This window comes from Eucyclogobius newberryi, unplaced genomic scaffold (genome assembly GCF_026437365.1).
Source record: "Eucyclogobius newberryi isolate DKJ021-1_F unplaced genomic scaffold, fEucNew1.0.hap1 SCAF_112, whole genome shotgun sequence".
In the NCBI taxonomy this organism is placed as follows: Eukaryota; Metazoa; Chordata; class Actinopteri; order Gobiiformes; family Gobiidae; genus Eucyclogobius; species Eucyclogobius newberryi.
The window spans coordinates 215,954-233,851 of NW_027315738.1; the positions used below are offsets into that span (position 1 = coordinate 215,954).

General features: G+C 39.4%; 3 protein-coding genes across 12 annotated transcripts in view; 1 reads left to right on the forward strand and 2 right to left on the reverse strand.

The window, feature by feature from the left end:
* Positions 1-417: 417 nt before the first annotated feature.
* Positions 418-3,147, reverse strand: maip1 (matrix AAA peptidase interacting protein 1). The gene is made up of 5 exons (XM_072440171.1): positions 2,820-3,147; positions 1,827-1,898; positions 1,534-1,660; positions 685-838; positions 418-601 (listed from the first exon to the last, which is right to left on the reverse strand). The coding sequence occupies exons 1-5, from the start codon at positions 3,126-3,128 to the stop codon at positions 523-525; spliced, it is 741 nt and encodes a 246-aa protein (XP_072296272.1). The 5' UTR covers positions 3,129-3,147; the 3' UTR covers positions 418-522.
* A 49-nt stretch (positions 3,148-3,196) lies between these two features.
* tyw5 (tRNA-yW synthesizing protein 5) lies at positions 3,197-6,427 on the forward strand. Of its 2 annotated transcripts, none has more exons than XM_072440172.1 (8): positions 3,197-3,366; positions 4,156-4,310; positions 4,397-4,466; positions 5,136-5,180; positions 5,267-5,404; positions 5,488-5,575; positions 5,869-5,985; positions 6,095-6,427. In XM_072440172.1, exons 1-8 carry the CDS (start codon positions 3,286-3,288, stop codon positions 6,388-6,390), a joined length of 990 nt encoding a protein of 329 aa, XP_072296273.1. In that variant the 5' UTR covers positions 3,197-3,285; the 3' UTR covers positions 6,391-6,427. The 2 variants fall into 2 exon arrangements, with proteins under 2 accessions (XP_072296273.1, XP_072296274.1); XM_072440173.1 differs by having other exon boundaries at positions 4,161-4,310.
* Positions 6,428-6,891: 464 nt separating this feature from the next.
* Positions 6,892-17,898, reverse strand: part of lrrfip1a (leucine rich repeat (in FLII) interacting protein 1a) — a 63,054-nt gene continuing 52,047 nt past the window's right edge. For 8 of the 9 annotated variants that reach the window (XM_072440185.1, XM_072440181.1, XM_072440180.1 and 5 more), the window contains 3 exons: positions 17,634-17,726; positions 16,880-17,027; positions 11,192-15,863 (listed from right to left, as the gene is read on the reverse strand). In XM_072440185.1, the coding sequence (XP_072296286.1) occupies positions 12,763-15,863; positions 16,880-17,027; positions 17,634-17,726 (3,342 nt within the window). In that variant the 3' untranslated portion in view covers positions 11,192-12,762. Of the gene's footprint in view, positions 8,750-9,859; positions 9,965-10,040; positions 10,121-10,195; positions 10,314-11,191; positions 15,864-16,879; positions 17,028-17,633; positions 17,727-17,898 lie in introns of those variants that run through there. The other variant, XM_072440189.1, reaches the window with a different exon arrangement.

The window sequence follows — 17,898 nt, forward strand, 5'->3', positions numbered from 1 at the left end:
GTATAGGAATTTCACTAAAGTACTTCAAAGTCATTACGCCCACACCACCAGGTAAAAAATCTCTTAATTGGTGTGAGTAAAAATTGTCACGAAGTTTTTTTTTTTTAATGAGATGTATTATTGGACATAAATCCTTTCTATAAAAAACAGTACAATCAGCAAGTCGAATGTGTCTTGAATATTATAAACACATACTGTACATTCAAAATACTGCACTGAACAGAAATGTTTGGTTTAACAGGGCACTTCATGATTAATCAGGTTTATTAGCTCATCCCAGAGGTCAAACAATATGAAGGCTGTTTTGTGTAGTTAAATTATACGTTCAAATAAAATATAAGAAACATGTGCAGTATAAAAAAATAATAATTGTCCAACAAACTTCAATGAGGAGTTATATTGTTTCATTTAAATAAGCTGACCAGTGCCTTTAAAATGGTCTTGCCAGTGGTAAAAAAAAATTACTTATTTTTGTGTTGTGTTGAAATTACAACAAAGGGCTAAAATGTCAAAGTAATCCTTTCATTCCAAAAGCTTGGAATGCTCTATCCGTGTGATGATCCAGTCCGGGTCGACTCCTTTGGTGAATTCTCGCTGAAATCTGTTTGGATAAAAAAGTATCAGCATTCAAATACAAAATCCACAGATACACCTAATGTTGTGTCTTATTCCAGGAAAGCTCACTCGTAGTTTGCCGTCAGTAGTCTCTTTGTCTCCGCCTCGCCTTCTTCTTCTCCGAGGGACACTTGGAAAACACGAGTTCCCTCCAAAGAGTCGTCCGAAAGTCGAGCACTGGTCAGGTACCAGAAACGCATGAGGATACTTACGAACTTACGACCTGTTTAGGACGCAGAAGAAGGAGAAAATAAATAACACATGCTTTGGTATGTGGGTGGTATTACTAAGCGTATATTGTAGTGTGTGATTAGGATTGGATCGATCATGTCAACAGCCCATGTTAGATATTTTGGAGATAAAAGTTTCCAGATTCAAATGGTTTGAACAGTGTGGAAAGAGTACTGAAAATGTCAAGTAAAAGTACAGATACACATTACTAAAACTGTATTAAATCACAGTTTTAATCCAAGTTCTAATGCCAAATTATTAAAAGTATTAAGTGTGCATGGAAAATACCACTGAAAGTCCTAGTTATTACTTGTTTACACCTGAAAGTAAAATTTTAAATAAACAGTTTAAAATAAAATGTAGTGTTTTAAAGTGCGACATATTCATAGTCAGAGCAGGCGATGAGGCGACGTTTACAATTACATGGCAAGAATTCTACTCAATAAAAGTACAATTACTCATCAATTCTACTTGTAATTAGTTCCTTTCCACCCGTTTGAGTGGATGTATAGTGAATATATGGTGTAGAATGATGCTGCGGTCGGAGCTGTGGGAAACTAAAAGAGCTAGTGGAGGAGCAAAGAGGAGATTTATGGATGTAGTGAAAGAGGTTCGGAGCAGTCGAAGAAGCAGGAAGTGGGTTAGATGGAGCGGATGATTAGTAGTGAGCGAGGACACAACACTGACCGTTGTCGTCATAGTAAATGCCCACGTCTCCAGGAGTCGTGTACATGATCTCGTCGGGGTCTGCCAAAAGGGCCTTCTTGTAGTGAAACGGCAATAAGTTACATTTTTCTTCCAATTTCCCAACGAGCTGGGGAAAAAAACACCAAAACAAATCTAGTTATTGAACAGTGAATGATCATGAGACAAGAAATAACACGTCAGAGGTCATTTATTCTGTTGAATTTAAATAATTGTAAACAAAAATAAGAAAGGCCAGTTTTGGCATATGGATCGGATTTAGTCCAAATACTTACATCTTTTGCAACAAGTCCTTCAAGAGCTTCAAACTGGCACTGTGACAAAAGTCTGGAAACATGTGCGAAAGCCTGAAAAGACAGAAAGTACAGTCAAAATCACAATTGTTTCCTTTATTATTACAAGCATATTTATGTATTTATTGTGGCGCTACTTTATGTGCAACTAAACTAAATGGATATGTTGAATGCACTGTGTCTTAAGCAGTGTTCAGCAGTAAACTATTGTAGTTACAAAGGGATTACTCTTAAAACTCTTGATTTTCAACCAGTGTGCCTTGAAAAATGTCACACAATTCACACATTTACCGTTATGAACCAGCAAAATAAGCACAACCAACGTCACCAAATCCAAATACAGTGGTACGGACTATATGGGCACATAATATTGCGATTTGATACTATTTCAGTTTCTGGTGTGACACAGAATCTTAAAATAAGGGTGTCGCGAGTCAAAAAAAGGTTGAAAATCACCGCTCTAATCTGATTACTTCTTAAACAACGCAGTAATCCAATTCAGTATTTAGATCACAGCCCTAATAACTTTAGGTTACGTTGTCCTGGCTAAAAATGGGCGTGTAATCCACTGAACTATGAAACAAAACAAACACAACTTAATTTATGGAAGACTGTATGCGTTGATTCTGCTGAAAATGTATTATAAATCATGTGACAGAACAAAATGTTTAATAAGAGGGAAGTTGTAATGCTTTTTATGAGTCAGTTCTTGAGCTGTAATAATCACTCTAAGTAATTACTCTTTTAAACTAAGTAATCAGAGTAGCAATTACTTCGATTACTTTTAGAAGGAGTAATCAGCTTTAAGTAATCTGTCCAACAATGGTCTTGAGTGACTGACATGAGGCATTATTGAGCCTTTTAAAACGCATTTAACTATGTACTTTAATACTACCAGAAGCGTTAGTAGAATCAGCTGAAAAGATAAATGCAGATTCAAAGATGCTAAATGACACTTTTCATTAAATCCTTCACCTGTTTAGCTCCTTCCGTGAACTCTTCAATTGTGAAATCTTTATCAAAGTACGACCGAATTAAAAAATAGTAAATCTTGGTCCTGAACCAGATGAAGGGGTTGGGGATTCCGACTACGACCACTTTCTGTCTCTGTTTTTGAGGCTCACTGTCGGAGCTGTAAGGCCGGAATAATGTCGCCAAAACGCGGCCAGCTGAGGCAGAAACTCCCGGTAAATGTCCCCGTGTCAACGAGTACCTGTCCACCGTAAATAAACGATGTAATCCGAAAGATAAACGACAACAACCTCTGAACACGGGCAGCGCCATGTTTGTTGCGTAGCTTTTTGGTCCGTCTGAATTTCCGGTCCGGGTGGAAACAGTAGTTATTTCTGAAGGGGGAACGATACAAGTGTAACACCAGCTCAGCTACAGCCATGAAGAAAGTGCATGGATTTGGGAGAGTTTTGTGTTAAAATAATGCATTATGGAGCTTCAGGAGAAAACAGATGTACCCGTGTTTGCAAGAGTGGATAAGGACGTGTTTTTGCGAGATATTTATCCAAAGGTAGGTTAGATTTTAAACTAAAGACGAGTGGTGACATGACAGAACATTCATCAATACATACAGTGTAGAAGAGACTACAGTGGTAAAGCTGTAATCAGTGTTTTTTTTTTTTTTTTTATCAGAAGAGGCAGAAAGTTACATTTAGACTCCATAAAGTGTATTAAATATTCCTATATTGATTGCCACTATAGTCTTAAACCTGTGGGAAACACTGACACATCCTAATAATGATGTCTGGTCTGCTTGTATTTGCATGTAAATTTGTCTAACAATGTGTATTTAAACTCTTGTTCAAATCGACCTTATTACAGTTTGTTGAAGGTGTAATTCAGCATTTTCTTCCGGCATGTTGTTGTGTCATTACCTTGCCTTTGAAGCTATAATTGGTGCTGCCACATCTCTCGGTCAGGAAGGTAAAGTGTGACATAGAAAGAATAGTACATTTTTAGTGTATTGTTAATGTTTGGTGCTTTAAAAACATGCAAAGGGCCATATATATCTATACTATACTCTTGACTATAAGTCTGCAGTAACGGGTTGATGATTATAGTGATATGTATTCAAGTAATTATAATTTATTAGAGCGGTCCAATATATTTTCACATTCCAAGCGGAGGTCCACATTCAGATTGTATTGTATTAACATGTATTTACACAGCTTTGGCAAAGAACATTGATCTTAAGGCCACATTTGACCCCCTGGTTTGGATTTTATTTATTTTTCTGCTGTGATCTGCGCCACTTTATCAAACGCCTTTTTTAAAACAATATCTTTGGTGTATTTTTCAGCGCAGACCAGCTGTGCTCAGAGGAGCGTGTCTGGGCCCTTGTTTGGACAAATGGACGACTCAGTATCTCAGAGAAAAGGGAGGAGATCTGGAGGTGAAGGTTCATGTCTCCACCGTGCCGACGATGGACTTCCTTCACAAGAACTTTGTTTACAAGTAAGTCACGCGCCGCTCGCCTGGTCCACATCTGCCGAAACAAATATACATGTTTGTGTCGCTTTACGTGTACTTTGTATTTGCAGGACATTACCGTTTAGTGAGTTTGTGAAAAGGGCATCAGAGAAACGACATTCAGATTTCTTTCTATGTGAGGTAAGTGAGTTGACTTAGACCTGCCTAAAGTTAGGGCTGAACGGTTGTGGCAAAATGTCTAAATGCCATTTTTCAGGCGAGCATTGCGGTTTCCATTACATGTTTCTGTTAAAAGATCACATTTTATATACATTCAAGAGCATTAACATAAACATGAACATGAACTGCTAAACTGACACAATTATCACATGCATTCAGAACATTTGTACAGGTCTAAACTACAGGGTTTGCAGGTTTTATATGCATTAGCCAGGCAAGATATTGTGTCGTTTGTACAGGAAATGACATTACTCATACAATTCCAGGAGTCTAATTGCTATTTTGATTAAATTGCAAACTATCTGAAAGGGGGTTTCTCCATCTGCTTGTCTTCATGGAGAGTTATTACTTTCAACAGTTTGGCATTTAACAAATCTTACATTACATTGATCAATCACAGGTGTTTTTATGGGTAAAATACCTTAATAAACTTGAATTCTTATGCTGTTTACTTGTACGTCTCTGAATACATGGTCATTTAGATTAGTGGTATTTATCGAGTATAGTTTGCAGTAGAAATACAACAGTTTTGAGAGCTTTTGCCAGTGCCACGTCTTCATTGATGTCTTCAGTTAACCAAGTATAGCTGGAAATGGGCTCGAAACACAATAAAACTACGATGTGTTTCAGGACGAGAGCTACTACCTGCGATCCCTTGGAGAGGACGTACGGAAGGTAGTTTGGGAGAAAATTGATAAATACCATTGCCATTTTTACCATAATTTTGTTCTAAATAAGTGTATGATTTGTACATTTTACAGGAGCCTGCAGATATTAAGAAACAGTTCCCAGTTTTGGCCGAGGATTTTAAAATCCCAGAGTTCTTCGATCAGAGTCAGTTTTTCTCCAGCGTTTTTCGGATCAGCTCCCGTGGTCTGCAGCTCTGGACTCACTACGACGTAACTTTGTTTGGATGTAGAAGTATTGTATGGTATTGTCTGCCGTCTGGTCTGTAACTCGAAGTCTCACGGTTGCGATGCAGGTGATGGATAACCTTCTGGCTCAGGTGACGGGGACAAAGCGAGTGGTCCTCTACAGCCCCCAGGAGGCGCTGTATCTCTACATGTCAGGTAACACTCAACTAAACATGAGTGGCAGTGTTTGAAAGCTCATTCTGGCATCAGTGAATGAAATGTCTATACCATTACTGCAAAACTTAGAAATGTTCATGTTCATCTTTTCTTTTTCTTTTTTTTGACTCTGTATCTTTGTTTTACATGTGTCTTGTCCATTAAATTGAGTTTTTATCAAATAATTTTAAGGAACAACAGAAGTATTTGATAAACAGTTTAACAAGAAGTTCATAAATTGACCATTATTGTATATCATAATGAATCGCATTTTGAAACACATTTTTTGACAGGTGATAAGTCTGAAGTCCTGGACATAGATTCCCCAGATCTGCAAAAGTTTCCCGAGTTTGTAAAAGCAAAGCGACACGAGTGCGTGCTGCAGCCTGGAGACCTGCTCTTTATACCCGGTACAACACTTATTACTCATCAAACTGGCATTTTGCGTCTTTATATATTAATAACAAACATGCTTTATTACAAAAAATACAAATATTCAATGAAAATGTCACTTTCCAGCCCTCTGGTTTCACAACACTCTGGCCTTGGAGTTCGGAGTTGGCGTGAATGTGTTTTGGCGCCACCTGCAGGCCGACAGCTACGACAAGAGGGACCCTTACGGGAACAAGGACCCTGTGGCTGCGACTCGGGCCCTCCAGGCTCTAGAGAGAGCTCTGCACACTCTGGACACACTGCCTCCTGAATACAGAGACTTTTACGGACGCCGGATGGTGCAGCGCGTGCAGAAGAGGACTTACACCACCTCAAACGAACCAAAGGACGGAGAAGAGTGTGAAGTGACCAATCCTGGATAAAACTGGGAGAAATTAGAGTTATATTTATGTAGTGTTAATTGGCTTTTACATAAAAAAAAAAAAGCTTTTACACTATATTTAATAAAAAGGGAGAAAAAAAATAGTTTCATTTCTTCCACTCAGACGTTATGGCTTCTAAATTACCGTATTTTACGGACTTTAAGTCGCACCTTTTTTCATAGTATTGGCCGGGGTACAACTTATACTTATATATATTATATACTTATTTATACTTATACTCCGGAGAGACTTATATGTGATGTTATTTGTTATTCTCACACTTGCAACCGCATTTCATACTCCAGTGCCACTTGTTTTTTCCTTCTCCATTATGCCTTTTTTGGCTGGTGCGACTTATACTCCGATGCCACTTATAGTCCGGATAATACGGTATGCATTCGTGTATTTATAATAAACAAGTAAAAGCGATTCAATCCCGTGTTTATATTTGCAAGTGAAAAATCTGCTACATCTTATTTTATCAAAGAAAAAAAAGAGCAATTCAGAAATTTACATTTTTATTGCACAAGTTACCTTTTTTTTTCTCTACAAACATTTCAAAGCTTTTGTAAACGGTGAAACGGCACGTACTGGCGCGTGGTGAGATGTTCCTTTTGCTTTTGAGTCCCGGTTTCCGCTCCGAAGCGAGTGAAGCAAGCTTTAGGTCGAAGAGACGCTGTTCAACATCCAATAACCTCACAATTCAGATGGACGCTACACACTTCGACTTTGCCAGTACAAACTAAACTTAAACTAGGGTTGCACAACCAGGAAACCATCTGATATGATGCTGCTGCAGTTTGACAAACAGAAAACAGTCAGAAAATCAAACTCTTCATAAGAAACTGTATCTGTCACATTTTTGCATTGCATAGTTTCCTATAAAAAGGCGTTTGCTTCAGTCGCACTTGCATTAACAACAGTTTTGTGCACTTTAAACCACAAATCACTTCATCCTAATTGTGCCTCAACATGTTAATTTAAACCTTTCAAAGCCTCGTTTTGATGTTCATCTGCATCAACGTGAAATGTGTAAAAGGAGTTAAAAATGTGTCATGAAAATCCACTTGAGTTCAGACAAACAAGTCTTGAAATCACGTTTAAAAAAGTACTTTGGCTTTTGAGAAAACTGGAAATCATTCAATCATTCAAAGAGGAAGCAGCAGAGGAGAATAACTGAAGTGAATATATGAATTGAATGCCTAGATATTCCGACTACACAGTAGATTAACATAAGTATTACATGTGGGAAACTAGATCTGTGTGGACTAAAGCCTTGATTTGCCTAGAAAATATGTCCAATTTGAGTAAAAGAGTCAGATATATGGAATTAACTGAATAATTTACCATTTTTTGCTGCCCTGAACAAACGTCTGCACCAAAACAATCACTAGTGACACATTTAAAGACCCAGATAGTGGCACGTGTATCATTTTCTATATAATATACCAACACTCAAATTTGGTGTTTAAGTCGGTGGTGTAACATGGGGACTTTATATCAACCAAAAGAACATGTGCCGTGACTCAAAAAAGGCTGAAAAACACTGGGGCTATAAGACGGTTCTAGTTGCACCCATAAACTTTGGTAGTCATCTCAAATCAATTATATACAATTATAAAAGGTGCAATGGAACGGCGGGAAAACGGTTTTATTTATGAGTTTCTTTCTTCGGCAGCGTTCACAATGTACATCGCACCAAACAGAGACTAAACCTGGACTAAACCTGGACTCAACTTGGACTAGAACAAGCCCAAACCAGAGTAAATGTAGCCCAAGGTTAGATTTAAAGCAACGTTGACTTTTTGTTTAGCCGTTAACGACGTAATAAAGTTGTTTTCTTTGCCAATAACATACTGGAGTTTACATATTTCGTCCAGTCTCCCAAAAAAAAGGCTTAAATAATGAATAATCTAGTAAAAGCGTCATTTGTTTCTGTATGGAACAAGGCAATAAGGATGTTGTGAGTAGAGGCAGTCACAAGGGGGCAGTGCAGCTCCATCTCTCACTGAAGAACGGAGAGAATTAATGCAAAAATGAAATCAAAATCCTTGTTTATTCCTCGTAGGCAGTCGTCCTTCATGTCTTTCATGATCACACACGCACTCGATTCATTTACAGCGTTTAAAGATATTCAGGTTGCGGACTCGACGCTGCAGAATTCATTACGTTTGTGGAGTAAATGGCACATGGTTTGTGGCGTGTTTGTGAGGTTGCGGTGAGCTCAGCAGTGATAAGAGTTTAGATGATGCTATGGAGTGGGAGCCATGCCTCGGCTGCTCTTCAACTTCTCCAGTCGCTTTGATAAATGACTGTTGTTCGACTCCAGCTCTTCGATTTTGTCCAGTGCCGAGCGCAACTGCAGGAGGAAAACAGAAAGACACCTATATGTTATAAAGTTATCATTCAGCATTTTCAATCATCAACATTGAACAAAGAATTATACAAAAATAATTCAAATGTTAAAACTGCATTGGCACCATATAGTCTTTGTCTGAACTACTCAAAGCAAAGCATTTAAATAAAACTATAACACTTTTCTCAAGATATAAGCTTTGTCCAATTTGCACCTAAAGAAGTTTTGTTATTTCATTTAATCAACTTGTTTCCATAGTTTCATATGGGACATTTTCACAGATGTAAGATCAGGACTTAAAGAAGCACCGAAACACAACAAACTCTACAATCTAGAGTTTACTCAACTAAACACCATGTCCCAAATATGAGACACTTTCTACAAGGTTTACACATAAAATGCCTTATTTATATTGAAACATGATTTTTTTTTGACGTTTCAAACTTGCATCTCTAAATGTAAAACAATTTAAAATTTTCACTTGCAGAGTCTCGTTTTAATAAAAGCATTTTCAGTAATAATATTTAACATTTATATTTTTTAATAATACAGAATTTGCCTTCTTTGTTACCCTCAACACTTCACTTTTCTTTGTTAACCAATTTTGCCCTGGGGCTCGCGGAACACATTTTTGTTATTTTATTTCTTTATATATAAGGATTAGATTTAGAATTAATTTTGAATAATGGATTTTTTTTTGCTCCAAGTTTATATTCTAAATGTGTCCAGGAAAATAGACAAAAGCAGACTAAAGCAGACCAGTGACAAACTAATAAAAGGATAATGTGTTTCAGGACACATTTGTACAGATCTAAACAACAAAGTTTTTAGGCAGAATAAGACAATTTATTCTGTTTGTGGAAGAAATTGTGGCACTTCAAAAATTGCAGTATTTACAATTTGCTAATTACGTCCAGTCCAATTTCAATTTCAATTCGATTTCGATGAATCTTGCAGCATTTGAGTGAAGCGTGTGGCTCAAGAACAGTGGAAATGTCATAGTCTGAACACTTTGAGGTTAAGAGCTGAACATGAACAAACGATGTGGAACCCAGAACCCAGAACCCAGAACTGAGCACTACAATCTAAAATATTTCCAGATACTTGCAATACCTCTCTTTGGAGTTTGCGTTTTTCCGCCTTGAGCTCGTCTTCTACTTTCTCAGAGTTTTCAGCTGCAGATTTGTAGCGAGCCACTTGACCTTCCAGTCTCGTGACCTACACACAAAACATTGACTTTGAATCATCAAATGCACTTCATAAATACAGTTTTAATGAGACGTTTAAGACTTACATTTTGCTCTAACGCAGTAGCTTCTTGCTCCGACTTCACCAGTTTGAACTTGAGGTCGGTCAGCTGTCTGCTGGCGTCTCCTAAAACAGACAAAACCTCCACGTAAGTCACAAATATTCGCGCAGTGGTAGTTTGTGTCGAAGTTTGTACCGTACTTTGACTTTCTACCAGAGCCGGGTCGTTGCCGTTTTCCAAGATCTCTCCATCAGGACTCAGACCGTCCGAGCCGTTCTTCTGCATCTTCTGTTCCAGTTGATCTTTAAGCTTTTTCACCTGCGCAAAAAAAATATGAAAAACAAAATGATTATGAACACAAGAATCAGCCTTTTTGTAGCGCCGCACTTCACCAGCCGAGCTAACCAGACGTTGCATGTTGTGTTGTGGTTCTTTATGGTGAAGTCTGTGCCAAGTTGAAATTCTCTATGTCAAAGTAAATATATAATGCATGTAAATCAGGTTGCCACGGTAACATGCTTGCAGATGGAGCTATGCCGTCATTGGCTTTTTTGATCAGAATGGTAAGAAGAATGTCCGTGCCAAATTTCATTCGTCTACGTCAAAGTAAATGTTTTGACTTCATTCTAATGTTCAAGGGGGCGCTGTAGAGCCTTTGTGAAATATAGCTACATATATTGTATAGCATTGCGTTCAGCTCGTCATTTTGCACAAGACGTATATTCGTGCCGGGAAATAGGACGTCTCATAATGATCAAACATGGGAAAAGAATCCATCTAAAAAGTGATATGCCCGTCCTGGAGAAACGTCACGCTGGAAATGTCAAATAAATGTGGGAAAGTGTCAGTGCTGGTGTGGACCAATAGATCTGGTTTTCCATCTGGCGGATCACAAAGGACGGACAAAATGTATGATTCATGTCAGCAAAACTTAAATTGAATGAATATAAATGAAGGTTTTGAGATTTCTGTCATGTCTTTGTTATTTTAATGTTTTTTTTCCTGTTGTGTGAAGCACTTTGAATTGCCTTGTATTGAATTGTGCTCTACAAATAAACTTGCCTTGTCTAGTTTAGTCTTTTCAGTATGAATTTTGATTTGAAGATTGTAAAAATACAGTTTTGAACCTGGAAGTGCCATTTGAAAGTGCCATGTTCTCTCAGAGTTGGGCTGGTTTATTATTAGGCAAACATTACTCACCTGTTCTATCATTTTCTCTCGCTCATCCACCAATTTCCTCAAACGAATCTCTGAAACATCAACATTAATTAACGCAACAACTAAACCACATTCTCTTTCTTCCTCCAAACTTTCAACAAACGAGGACTTTACAACAACCAAAACCATCCATTACCAGGGTTGACATCAGGGGTGAGCCACGGGTCGACGGGAGAGTGAGGAGGTGGGGTTGTGGATCATGCAGCAGGTTTCCATGGCAACAGGATTGTGAAGCTAATGTTAAGCTAATGTTAGCATGCAAAATCTGTGGACATGCAATGGAGGCAGTCTTCGAACAGCTAAACGGACAAGACGAGTCACCAAGAATGTATTTATATCAACAGTAAAAGAACAACAGCTTAAAAAATGAAGTATTGAACGTCTATTTATTGCATAAGTTTGTTGATGCCCGACATTTATAACAGTAAGTGCAAAATCTAATCATTCAAGAGTAGTTTTTGGCCCATTTTCAGTTCTTGATGTGTGGCCATTCTACACACTATACTATAATAATCAACAATTCAGCAGGAATATCAAAGGCTTAAACAGCATTTAGAAGGAGAAAACCGAGATGTGGAAGTACATATATGGCAATAATGAAACAAATACATTTCACAAACATTGTCCAAATATGGTCTGTAGGTTCCTTATAACTAGGAAGTGCAAAAACAGTTGCAAAACGGTGTCACTTTAACTACAATTTCGTACATATTGGGCACATTTAAATAAAAAATAATCATTTGTACATTGACACATACAGAAAAAAAGAAAAAGAAAAAACAACAACAACAACAGACATTTAGGAACAAAATGCAAGGCAGCAAAAGAGTATAGGACCATTGACCAAAAATGAGATGCAATATAGTCTTTACTCTTTACTCGCTTAACTTGGATGTTTCAAAAGAGTCAAAATACCGAAAATATTATATATGCATGAACAGTCGGCATGCATAAATAAATAACAGTAATCATGTGTTTTATATCAGCCAATTACAAGAGCTTTTGGAACAACCAGGAAGTAAATATGGTGGATCAACAATAACAATAACCCAAAAACTCGTGAAAAGGGATTTAAAACAATGATTTCCACTGGTGAGACTCGTGCCAGAAATGGTTTTCCATGTATTCTATCATTTTAATATTCATTAAGTGATATAAAATGCAAAGGTGAAGCGACTACGTTCATTTATATTAGAAAACGTCATCGACTTCACTTGAGCAAACTTCACCTGACTCAAACTAAAACACTTAAAGTTACATTGACCTAAACATTTTAAAGGTGCACTATGTAACTTCTGGTCTCCATTGCTTTGTCTGAAATGTTCCACAATATGGCAATAAGCATCCATCTCCATGGAGACGGGAAAGAACCACCAGCAGGTCAAGATTTTCAAAAGTATTGTATTGGCAAATAAAAGATGTCGTACGATGGAACATTTCTGGAAAAGCATCAACATCTCCATGGAGACAAGTAGGTGGCATAAGTCACATAGTGTCCCTTTAAGCAGACGCTCCCGTAGCAGCAAAAACAACAATAATCATCCACAAACTAAGTCATTTTGCATTCATCTTTGCCTTTGCCTTTGCCTTTCTTACTGCTCTTCTTTCCCGATCGAGTTTGTTCACTATTTGGACTCGTTTCTTGTCCACTTTTTCCACTGGGCGAATCTTTGCTTTGACTTCTGCCCAAATCTGAACCCGCATCCATCGGTGAAGAGTGTTTATTGTTGTTCTCGCTGCTGTTGTGTTTAGCATCCTGCACAGAAGTCGCTTGCTCAGAAGTTGCTCCAATTTCTTCTTGAGATGTTTCAGACCGATCGACCGAACCCGCACCATCCACTTTCTCATCGTCGTTATTTGTGAGTGCAGGTTTTTCCTCTTCATCCACTGCATCACAATCCGGACTACATTCATCACCCTTTTTATCACTTTCTTGTTGCTTGTCCATCGAATCGTCTTTCGCGTTTGCTTCGTCAGCCAGAACCTCGACTCCCACCTCAAATTCTTCATCTGCGAGTTTCGAATCCAGACTTTGAGCTATGGCCGCCTCCATTTCCAAATCGTCAAAATCGAACGACAAACCCTCTCCTTCGTCGTCTTCTTCTTCATCCACCTTCTCCCCCGTTGACGTTCTACACTGTTTTGCACCTACTTCCATGTCGTTTTCAGACGAATCAACAATTCGGCAAAATGCAACTTCTGACTCATTTTGAGCAAGATTTTGTGGCTGTAAATTGACATCTTCCATTTTCATATGATCATTTTCTACATTTTGGGATTCAATGGTTGTCAACTGGTCTTTCGATGCGTCCTCTTCTACTGAAGCTCCAGGTTCAACTTCATTCCGTGACATTATATCCTCTGTGTTCATATTGGCCTCTTCTTCTACGCCACGCTCCGGCAACTCAACATCCTGACGTGCCGTTTCTATCTTGGTTTCAACCATTTCCGAAGCTTCGCAGTCTTCTTCCATTTCTGGACCTTGCTTTTCTGGTTCAGTGTTCAGTGGTTGGTCTTTTGAATCGACTACTTCCAATATAACATCTTGTCCAACATCAACTTCCTCCTTTGTACTTGCCAAGACATTTCCTACATCTTCACCACAAGACTCATTTACCTTCTCCGTCACACTTTCCGAATCCATTTGAACTGCGTTTTCTTTATCTGTAGCCACAACGTCATTGTCATTTGCCTCATTTTGTCTGGGAACTTGTTTTCCATCAGTTAAATTCTCACTTGAGGCATCTTCAAGCACCAAAACGTCAACCGCAACATCTTGCTCCAGAAATTTCCGCTCTCCGCTTGCTTCTTCAGCGTCTTTGTCGATGCTGCGTTCAATTGACACATTTGCCACGTTCCTCGGATCATCTGGGTTGATTTGACTTGATTTCAGTTCGACAACGCTGGCGGCCTTATTTTCTGCATTTTTGTCATCGTCAGTCAAATTAATCATAGGCGTAACAACCTCTACATCGCTAGCCACGACTGAGCTAGCATTGTTGGCAGCAGCTTCCTGATTTGAATCCATATTTTCGCACTTTGGACTTTCACTGCTGTTCAAAATCTCATCTTGAGCCACAAAAGTAGACGTTTCTACAATGTCTGAATCCTTATTTTGGCAATTGCCCAGTTTCTCCGGCGACTTTGGCTCCTCGAGATCTCCCGAGCGTTCTTTTACGTTAGCATCTTGTACGTTGAGCTTTGAATTTTCCACTTGATCGATACTTGTAAAAGCTTCACCCTTTACACTTTGAGTTCCACCCTTTAGTTTCTCTACTCCATCAATAACCTCGTCCTTTTCAGACATTGCAGCTACGTCGTCACTTGGTAAAACACTTTCAATTGTTACTGGGACGTTTTCATTGCCGTCGGCTGAATCCGTTTGGGCGACACCGGCGCCGTTTCCATCAGGCATTCCCAAACCAGCTTCACGTAGAATTTCTGGCTCACATTTGTCCAACGATTGCATATTTTCGTAGAGGTTAATTGAGTTTGCGCTTTCCAGATTGCGAGTCGTACCGATGTCGGCCTCAACGCTTGGAACGCCCGCTTGCTCGGTCTCCAAACCCACTGCGTCAGCTTCTACGTTAGTCTCTTTTGATTCCGCGTTCCTGTTGGTATTCGTCAAGTTATAAGTTTCAGAGTCGTTATCGACATCAGACATTGGCCCAACTTGTTGTGTACAAACTTTTGCGGCATCAGCCAAGTTAATTTCCTTATCTTTGTCAATAATATCTTTGCAACGCTCATTGGTCGCCTTGGATTTGTCAACGTTTTGTTCAACCTTCTCATTGCTAGCGATCATTTCGGCGTCATGGCCAATCTTCGAAATTGCTCCAGCTTGTTCCACTAATGGAGCAGTTGTAGGCTCTATTGAGTCTTCTACCAAGTTCATTTGTTCGCTTAGTTGCGCATTTTCCGTACAATCTTCTCGACTTTGCCCGTCTGTCGAAGGTCCGTCCGTTGGCGTCATTGATCTACCGTCTCCAGTTGTAAGAACGGTTTTAGTTTGCTTTTCTGGCTTGGCATTTTGTTCTTTTTGCTCTTCCGAAGTCTGTCCTTTCTTTTTACCTCTTTTCTTGCGTTTCTTCTTTTTACCGCCGCCCGAGGTAGCTTTTGATTTGGCCGATACATCCTCACTGTCGACATCTACGGTTTCCAAATCCTGCTGAAGTTCAATTTTAGGTTCGACAACCACAGCCTCATTTAGTTGATCCTCTTTGGCTGGTGCATCTTCTTGTGCCGCATTGTCAGAATGCTCTTGAGCCATTTCGATCACTTGAACGGACTCAACGTCTTTCATGTCAAGTATTTGCTCTTCCAAATTATCTTGAGATGTTGCTTCGATTTCAGCATTTTGAACGTTTTGTATCTTTTCTGATTTCGTCTCGATTGGTTTAGCTTCAACCAGATTCTTCTCGAAGCTTGTTGCAGTATCAACTTGGTCTGCGTCCATCGCGTCCAAATGTTCAATATTGGCTTTTTGTTGGTACTCGTTTGCTGACATTTCTACTTCAGATTCATCATTTTCGTTGCGGTCGTCTTCAAAGTGCCGTTTCTCAGCGTCGTCGTGCGTTTCTTGAGTTTGTTGTAGTTTGAGCTCTTGAGTTGGGTGATTGGTTGCCTCTGCGGCCTCCTCTCCAGAGTTTCCTGAAGGATCGTGAAGATAAAAATGCCAATATGAGATGTAAAATACTGTGTGATTGTGTTGATTTGGAGGAGAAGAAGCAGCAGCAGCAGAGTCAAAGAAGAGGCAGATCATCCAATTGATTGAGAGTCCCAAAGAAGAGGAGAAAAAAGACCCAGAAATGGAAGAAAGCTCAATATTGAAGCAAATCACCGGAAGATCAGACAAATCACCAGAAGATCAGACAAAACACCAGAAGATCAGACAAATCACAGAGAAAAGTAAAAAGAATGCAGCATCATTTGCCAAGTTCAAAGCATCTGTCAAATCTAGGTAGAAGACATTTTAAAAGGAGTTTTACGGAGATGACATAATGCCTAAAGGTGCAGTATGTAACCTTTCTGGTGGAGGGCTCGTCTCTATGGAGATGTTATGACTTTTCCTGAAATGTTCCACAATGCAAACCAAGAACATCTCCATGGAGACAAGCCGGTGGCAGACCGCTCCACCAGAAAAGTGACATAGCGTAACTTTAACTCAAACACCTAACCAAGGATGAAGATGAAGTAGAAAACGTTTCAAAGGAAGTTTTCTGAACAATGTCAATGAGAATGATCTGAAAGTCATCTTCAATCTTAAGGAGCTAGATTAGCCCCGCCCCGTCCTGAGGAGTTATACCTGAAACTGCCCTGCCTGGTCTCTAACAGGTTCACAAAGGCAGGGCAGAATGAGGGATTACACCGACAGATTACAAACTAGTATAACTACAAAATACACTATCCCAGCTAGCATGCTATCTCCATCTCATTAACATGCTATTACTGTGCGCTCAAGTCCAGCTCATGATTAATAATTGTCTGTGTAAGTGAGACTCTGTACGAGTGCATGCTGCCTTCAATAATCACGTAAAGCAAGCGGAGCGACAGGTGTTAAGGTGCTGTAAGTGCAAATTAGCAAACTGACGACTCATTTCCTTTGTGGAAACATTAGTCCAGTGCAAAGCCGTGCGGTGGAGGTGGTGTAAGTTTGACCGTCTTACCCAGCATGCTGTTGGAGCCCTCTGGGGGGGAAATGGGCGTCTCCTGACCCGTCTGAGCGTTCGGATCTGCGCTGGACTCGTCGCTGTTCAACGCCTCCATCACGCCTCCATTTATGTTCAAGTCAAGACCCAGGACTATCCCGTGTTTCTGCACAAAAGGCACGAGATACATTTGATTTTTAGTGTGCGAAACATGACATGCTGAATGCGACAATAACCATACTGTTAATTATTACCAAGCAAATTCGTGTGATTAGGGTTACAAAACAGTTGATAATCTTCTTTTCACAGTATTATAATCATGGCCACGTTACATTTTTGGATCCACTTCACATAAAACTGTCCCAAGCACATTGAATAACTCCGTACATTTAAAAGCGCGACACACAAAACACAGCTCAAACCAGGATTAAATATAAAGCACACAGACACATTACACAGAGGGCGCTTCATATTCTCATCATCTCCATTGTGTTTTGCTGCTAGGGCGGCCCAAACTGGACAAATTGAACCATAAACGGTGAATTTACGTGGCAAATGTTTTCGAAATTGTTGCACGTAAACTGTTGTTGACGTAAATTTGGAGGTTTTGTTACAGAGCAAGTCTCACACACTCAAAAAAGTGAGAATAAGTAAGTGGGCCTTTTATACGTGTATGAAAAGAATCCTTACACGGCAAACAAAACCAAGTGCGAATGTATTTAAGACAATGACAAACAGCAGCACGACATAAACCACGGCACACACAAAATACCTTTAAAATGTCTTTGAGCTGCACGACCTCTTCCCTGAGCTCGTCTCGCTCGAGTCGAATTGCGTCTGTGTATTCTTTCTGTCTCTCTAAGGCCTGGAGAGCGAGCGAGTGGCCCGAGGAGCAGGCGGAAGAAGGGAAGAAAGTGGTGAGTAAGAGAGAAACGCATGCTTTGAAATGGAAGGAAGGAAAGTCACGTTGAGGGATGAGAATCTAAAGGGCGGCGGCGGTGCAAAGTATAAAAGGAAATGCTGTACGCAAGTAAAAT

Excerpts from the sequence above, each read along its gene's own strand:
- maip1 (XM_072440171.1), bottom strand. The coding sequence starts at position 3,128 with ATGGCGCTGCCCGTGTTCAGAGGTTGTTGTCGTTTATCTTTCGGATTA. Across the intron at positions 1,899-2,819 it reads TCACGGAAGGAGCTAAACAG|GCTTTCGCACATGTTTCCAG; the intron begins GTGAAGGATTTA and ends CTGTCTTTTCAG. Across the intron at positions 602-684 it reads CTACTGACGGCAAACTACGA|ATTTCAGCGAGAATTCACCA; the intron begins GTGAGCTTTCCT and ends TTATCCAAACAG.
- tyw5 (XM_072440172.1), top strand. The coding sequence starts at position 3,286 with ATGGAGCTTCAGGAGAAAACAGATGTACCCGTGTTTGCAAGAGTGGAT. Across the intron at positions 4,311-4,396 it reads CACAAGAACTTTGTTTACAA|GACATTACCGTTTAGTGAGT; the intron begins GTAAGTCACGCG and ends TTGTATTTGCAG. Across the intron at positions 4,467-5,135 it reads CAGATTTCTTTCTATGTGAG|GACGAGAGCTACTACCTGCG; the intron begins GTAAGTGAGTTG and ends GATGTGTTTCAG.